Below are 6748 nucleotides of genomic sequence, written 5' to 3' on the forward strand. Positions count from 1 at the left end.
AGGTGCCTGGGAACATAAAAAACCCTGGAAATGGAATCAATTTCCATGGAAATCCACTCTCCATTAGGGAAAAAGAAGCATACTTGGAAACACATTTCCACTTCCCAGCTTCTACTAAAAGAATTGGACACATCCATTTCCCCAAGAAAGATGATAAACCAGTTGAAGGGACCATATAAGACTAGAATTGAAAACAAACAGCAGAAAGAAAAATGGAATCCAAGGATTTCCATTCCTAATTTCTCTAGGTTACTTCTCAAAATACATTTCCATTTCCCAGCTTTTACTAACAAATTGTGGACACCCATTTCTACAAGAAAGATGTTAAATCAAATTTCAAGGCAAAGAAGACATAAGGAGACCATTTGAGGTGACCTTAAATGGAATCCAGGTAAAACTAGACTCTAAGGGGACCATATGTGGAATCCATGTAAACCTAGAATCTAAAACAAACAATGAAAAGAAAGTTGGAATCCAAGATTTTCCATCCTTGATATCGCACATTTTAGTTTTCCACCATCCTAACACAAAGCTAAAACAAATAGTCTAGACGGGCTCGAAATGGAAAGGAGAGATTTGAGCAACTTTTCTTACTATCATTTTCTTAATCCACATATAATACACATACAGAGCGAGTGAAAGAGAAGGGTGGATTTACATGAAAATGGTTTGATTCTTTTGGCAGAAAAGAGAGGCTTTCCAGAGTACCTGTAGAAATGCTGGGCTTAAAACAAAAGAATGCAGAGGAAAACACATCATTAAGCAATTGGAACTGTATATTGTATTTGTAGTTGCTCTTGTTCATCTTCCTCGGGTTCTTCATGGGGTGAATTATCATCCTCCTATAGCAAGCAAATGCAAAAATGGCTTTAGTTAGGCTCAAAGTCAGCATAAAAGAATTTAATCTGAGGGCCTTTTAATCCTACAAACACCTTCCTAGATTGCGTATGTGCCACATCCAAGCTGCTCATGTAGATGGACAAAATAGGCCAGTCCACCCACCAGCTGGGCCCCATGTCTTTGAAAGAAGAAGGTTTTGTATGTTAGACCACCTGGTGAGCAAACCGGCTTTATTTTCCGGCCAGATCATCGAAATGGCGATGCCCATTTATAAGCAACTTGGATTTCACATGTGGTATGCATGGGCATGTGCTCCTGAGTGCAGGAGTGGCAGTGGGATTATCAAACCCTCATCCAAATTCCAATTGGGTTTTTGATGAAGTGAAAATTATCATAGAACCTGAGAAAATGCAGCTTTAACGTCATCATGGTTTGCAAAAATGTTTAAATGGATGATTTTGTATATAAATGATCTCAACCATCCAGACTGTGCACACGTACATCAATGCAAGGCTGCCCCGTCGTTGGGCTTGGAGGGGCATATTGCAAAACACCAATCTAATCAATCGACTTTGCAGTGGACAGTCGCCAATACCTTTGCTGACTGTCCAAATGCAGGATATTGATAAAGTGATTAGGAACAAATGGTAATGCAATTTCTGGAAAATGTCCCATTTAAAGGTGTCCCACCGACTCTATGATTTGGATCAGTGGGCAAGATCATGGATCGGACAGTAAAGATGGATTGTTGTTGATTTTATTGGTAGTTAATACACAGGATTGCAGAGACTAAAGATTCAACAGTTCACAGAGCCTCAGCGTTATGAAAGGGTGTGCTTGAAATGAAACAGGCTGTCCTAAATGGGATTCGTTTCTCAGTTGGCAATGGTAAGAACATATCCTTCTGGAATGATGTATGGACTGGAGATTCCCCTCTTAAAGAAGAGTTTCCGTTCATCTATCGGTTGGCTTCTAATCGGGGTATATCGGTGGCAGATTGTGTCTTGGTCTCTGGATCTAAGAACGTGTGGAACATTCCTTGTCACAGAAATCTTCATGATTATGAAATTAATCAGCTGGCGGGGTTGTTATCTATTCTCGATAACAGCTCTCTAGATCAGCAGATCCCCGACAGACCTACATGGTCTCACAACAAAAAGGGCATTTTCTCGGTCAAGTCTCTATACAACCAAATATACATAAACTCTTTGGTTTCGGCAGATCCCAAGTCCGAACATCTGTGGAAATACGGTCTTCCCCCAAAGTTCGTGGTGTTCAGTTAGCTGGTTAGCATCAGAAAGGTGTTGACAGTAGACAATTTAAGGAAAAGAGGCATGTGCATCCCCAACGTCTGTCTCTGTTGCATGGAGGAGGCTGAATCAGTGAATCATCTCTTCATTCATTGCCCGCTAATCCACCAGATCTGGTCCATGGTTCTCTCTTGGTTCAAGATTTCTTGGATCCACCCTCTCTGTCTTCTGATAGATTGCTTGCTGCCTGGCATGGAGCAGACCTTGGTAAACAGAAAAATGTTGTCTGGAGAATGGCTCTAGTGGCTGTCTGGTGGGCGGTCTGGGAAGAACGTAACGGGAGATATTTCAAAGGGGAATCTCATGACGTGGGTCATCTCATCAAAAGAATTCATTTTCTTATTGTGGAATGGGCCTCCCCAGTGCTGCATAGCAGCTGTTGTAATCTGTTTTCGTTTTCGTTTTCGTAGGCGTTTTGGCCCGCTATCTCAGCGGGCCATTTCCTCCCTTTTGTTATCTTTCCATCGTTCTATAATAATATGTCACTTTTCAAAAAATAAAAATAAAAATACACAGGATTATTCCTAATTTTGTAATTTGTAGAACGTATGGTATAATTTCATTAGGGGGTAAGTGGAGGAACTAACATTAAGCTGTTGTTGTTGCCGCAGACAACGTCGTATAATGTCAATCGTTCGTATCAATATGTACAGAGGCAAAAGTATTCCGCCGGCCCTTAGAACAAGCACCTGCAGAATTCACCATATAATCACCAAAAAGGAAAAGAAAAAAGAAAAAAGAAAAAAGAAAATAGATGAAAAGGGATGAAAAGGGCTTGCTAAATAAACCAAGAAAAAACCTGCATGTCCTCACAGAAACTCATATTGCTTAAAACAGTTAGATTGTTAGATGAAAATCTGTGATAACTCACAGTGAGAAGTGTGAATGCGTAACGGTCAGTTACACCGTTAACCACAGAAACAAGATGTCTCACAAGCAAAAGCATTGTGAACTGCACAAATCATTCAAAGAAAGGATTAAATTAAGACCAATAACTACAAGCAAAGAATATCATTTAGGCTGCGTTTGGATGCTCAATTGAATTGAACTGCAATATTGAATAATAAAAATTCAGTGACATGGAAATTCCCCAAGTGGGTCTATTCCGATTCCATTCATAGTGATTGATCAGCCACCAAATAGCAATTCAGATGGTTTCAAGCTTCACTTGAAACACATGGAATTGCAATCGTGAGTTGGTTGACATTATGAAATCGAAGTGGTCTGACCCCTATTTTAGTAATTTCCAATATTCTAATTGAATTATTGCAATTCAGTCCAATGCAGCATCCAAATTGCCCTTTTTAAATTTTTTTTTTTTTTTTTTTAATTTTTTAATTTTTTAATTTTTAATCCTTTAATCTAAACCAAGATAGGATAGGCCCATATCAGAATATTATCATTAAATCAATTCATGATGAATGATCCATTGCAAGTAACATCCACTGAATTCCAAAGAACAGGCACCCAATCATGATCCAATGGTTGTCAAGTGATCAAGTCACTCACACACCTCCTACGTTGGTGGTCCCCACCTGACCGGTTTCAGTTGGTGATGCAAACTGGACCAGCTTTCGTTTTTAAGTTTGCTTTACACCAAAATTTCAGTTTAAGTGACTTGTACTAGATCATTTGTCACAATCAATTACTGTGAACTTAATTAGTAGAGAAGATTGCTTACAGCTAAAGCAATGGATCGGCAACATGAAGTGCTCCTTTCAGATGCAGATGAGCATTCGGCGAACTCTGCTTCAAGAATTTCAGCCTCTGCCACAACAATTGCTAGCTCATGGTTCCGTCCCGTAACTTCCAAGCTTTCTCTGTTGCAACGTAAAGTTTGCATAAATCCACTTTTGTTTAGGAAAAAATAAAATAAAATCAAGTTAGGAAACTTATAACAGTGCAACGGTGCATTTTTATCAAAACTCATGAATTAAAATCTAATTTGCACTTTGGAGGCAGCTTATGTACTAACAGGAGCCAACATGTTCCAGAGCTCTTGGACTAAACAACCCATGAATTTTAATGGCCCACGAATTGAATGGCTTAGATCAAGTTGTGCTGGTTAAGCCCTTGTTTAGGTAGTATAATTTAGGGGGACCCAATACTATTGCAGGTAAGTTCGGGATTCCACAGCTCCAATTGGCTGAGGCCATGCCCACCCATTTTCTATGGCGGACCACATGGACATGGGTAGGTCCCCTTCCCTTTAGCCAATTGAAGCCATGGTTTGTTTTTGTTTTAGTTGGTGACTTGGACCGACTCTTTCGGTCTTGAGTCGAGTTGAGACTTGGCCGAATCAAACTGAGTCACCCTTTATCATGGTTTCAAGACTTGGATGAGTCTGATATGACTCATCTGAGTTGACTCGGATTCGGTAGTGCCTGATCCGGTTTGGTACGAAGAGTCACCCCCGACTTAGGTGAGTCAGTCCAATTCAGCCCCAACTTGGGCAAATCCCGATTTGACTTAGGGCTGAAGGAATCAATCCGAGTCGCTGAGTTTTTTTACCTTGTCCTCTATTCTCAATCCCAACCCGCGGTGCCAGACTGGAGTGGACTCAACCAGGTCTGAGTTGACTCAGACAAGGCATCCATCATGGATCAAAGCGCACACATTGCCATCTACACTTGTACTAAATTACAAACAACCAGATACAATCCAAGAAAGTGTACTGAATTTCACAAGATCCAACTGAAGAAAGTGTATTGAATTTGAGAAATAAGAGCAGTCATACATGAAAACTCTATCATGGATACTTAGATGACCCAACGCAAAACACATAACAGAAAAGGAAATTACCGGATTGTGACTGCTACATCAGCCAATCGAGCCTTTTTAGGTGGCGGCACTGCTGTGTATCCAGGTTCGAATTTCTGTAGTTTTTAGAAATTTCTCAATTAGTCGTTCTGTTATTCCTTAGCTTTTGATTACCAAATAAATTTAGGGAAAAAAGCATAATCACAGAAGAAGCATGTAGTGGAAATTCAAACATTCTATCGTAGAGGATTTATTTATTTATTTTTTCTTTTTTTGTTGGAAGATAGACAAGGAAGTTCGAATTTCAACTCGGCAAACTGTAGATATCCGACCTTCTGCATTGAAAAAGCTCTGTAAACAGATTTAAAAGAGAGAAAAGGCATCTCAATAACGGAAACTCAAGAAACCCAACTTCTTAATCCAAACAGTTGTGAAACTAATTCAAAAAAATCAATTTTTTACCTCGCTAATTACAGTAAAAACAGAGCTAGAGAAGACCCAATTTCCATCACCTCAATACAAACAGAAACAGGAATTGTTCAAACCAAAAACGGATCTAAACAGAATCCAAACTTCCATAGTAGCAAATTAAGCATAAAATCAGATATTAAAAAGGAAAAAAGAAGAAAAACAACAACGAAGCAGGAAAACACAATTCCCACCACAACAAAAACAAACAGAAAAATACTCAAAAACCCAGCTTTCATCACATCAAAAGAAAAATATAAAAACCAAAATCCAACTAAAACGAAATCAAAGAAAAACCCAAATCTCTTTCTCTCTCCCTAACCTGGAGACAGATCTCACAAGTCGTATTTCCCTTCTCATCACACCATCTCTGTATACACTCTCTATGAGCAAACTGCAAAGAAAAAAAAAAGGAAAGAACACAACGGTTATGAATTCAAATTCGAACAAAAGAAATAAAGATTAAAAAAAAAAAAAACTAACTAAATGCCTTTTTCTTATCTAATTACCTTGAGAGTTCCAGAACAAGCACAAGGAGTTTCCATGGTTATAGAATTCTCTCTTCCTTCTTCATGGCAGATTCTACACTGCGAAATCCCAAAAGAAGAGTCCATTTCCACTCTCTCTCTAACTCTCTCCATCGTTTTTAAATAAGCAATAGGCTCTTTTTCCACAGGCTAGCTAAGCTGCTTGTCCCTTCTTCCCGACTATGGAATAGTCCTGACCGTTCACCAAGAAGGTCCCATGCGCATGGCCCACGTGGAGAAATCTGACACAAGATCTTCGGCGTCCACGAGGGGCCTTTTCAAATTTTACGTTGGAAACAGCTCGTCTGAGCTGTTTGCATTGGGAGCGTATTAGGTACGGGCCTGACAGTGGGTCCCACCTTGATGTATGCATTGCATGCGAGGACCACACACCACCGATCTGGCTGATGTGCTGACGTCACCAAGTTATGTCGGTCCTATCACGAGGTATGTGTTATATCAGAACCGTATATAACTTCCATTTAGTGAGCTCGTCCTAAGGCTTGACTTTAAAAATAAGATAGATCCAGAGATAAGTGGACTACACTGAAAAAGCAGTAGGAGATAGAACGTCTTCAATATTTATTATTTATTTTTCCACTTCATCCAGGTCTGTGTGAACTTATAAACAGATTGGATAGAAAATAAACGTTATGATGGGCCCTATGAATGTTTTAATGGTGAGAATGAGTCCCATTCCTATTTATGGTGTGGTCCACTTAAGCTTTGGATATGAATCATTTTTGGGATCATGCTCTGAAATGATCTCGCAGAATGTATGAACAGTGTGGATAGAAGAAATACATCATTTTGGTGGCCATTTAACTTTGATCTCCTTTGAAC

At 39.4% G+C, this 6748-nt stretch overlaps 1 protein-coding gene across 1 annotated transcript; it reads right to left on the reverse strand.

Annotated features, from left to right (window-relative positions):
* Nucleotides 1-575: 575 nt before the first annotated feature.
* Nucleotides 576-6184, reverse strand: LOC131225745 (uncharacterized). Its single transcript, XM_058221335.1, has 7 exons — nucleotides 5888-6184; nucleotides 5701-5772; nucleotides 4953-5026; nucleotides 3832-3970; nucleotides 3022-3102; nucleotides 2738-2839; nucleotides 576-842 (listed from the first exon to the last, which is right to left on the reverse strand). The coding sequence occupies exons 1-7, from the start codon at nucleotides 6017-6019 to the stop codon at nucleotides 759-761; spliced, it is 684 nt and encodes a 227-aa protein (XP_058077318.1). The 5' UTR covers nucleotides 6020-6184; the 3' UTR covers nucleotides 576-758.
* Nucleotides 6185-6748: the final 564 nt, after the last annotated feature.

The sequence above is a fragment of the Magnolia sinica genome, chromosome 14 (assembly GCF_029962835.1).
Source record: "Magnolia sinica isolate HGM2019 chromosome 14, MsV1, whole genome shotgun sequence".
NCBI lineage: Eukaryota > Viridiplantae > Streptophyta > Magnoliopsida > Magnoliales > Magnoliaceae > Magnolia > Magnolia sinica.

What these genes read in the sequence shown, in the direction of transcription:
- LOC131225745 (XM_058221335.1), bottom strand. Translation starts at nt 6,019, where the DNA reads ATGGAGAGAGTTAGAGAGAGAGTGGAAATGGACTCTTCTTTTGGGATT. An exon ending in ACGCATTCACACTTCTCACT is followed by an intron (nt 2,840 to 3,021) that starts GTGAGTTATCAC and finishes TGAATTCTGCAG; the next exon opens with GTGCTTGTTCTAAGGGCCGG. An exon ending in GGCAACAACAACAGCTTAAT is followed by an intron (nt 843 to 2,737) that starts GTTAGTTCCTCC and finishes TGCTTGCTATAG; the next exon opens with GAGGATGATAATTCACCCCA.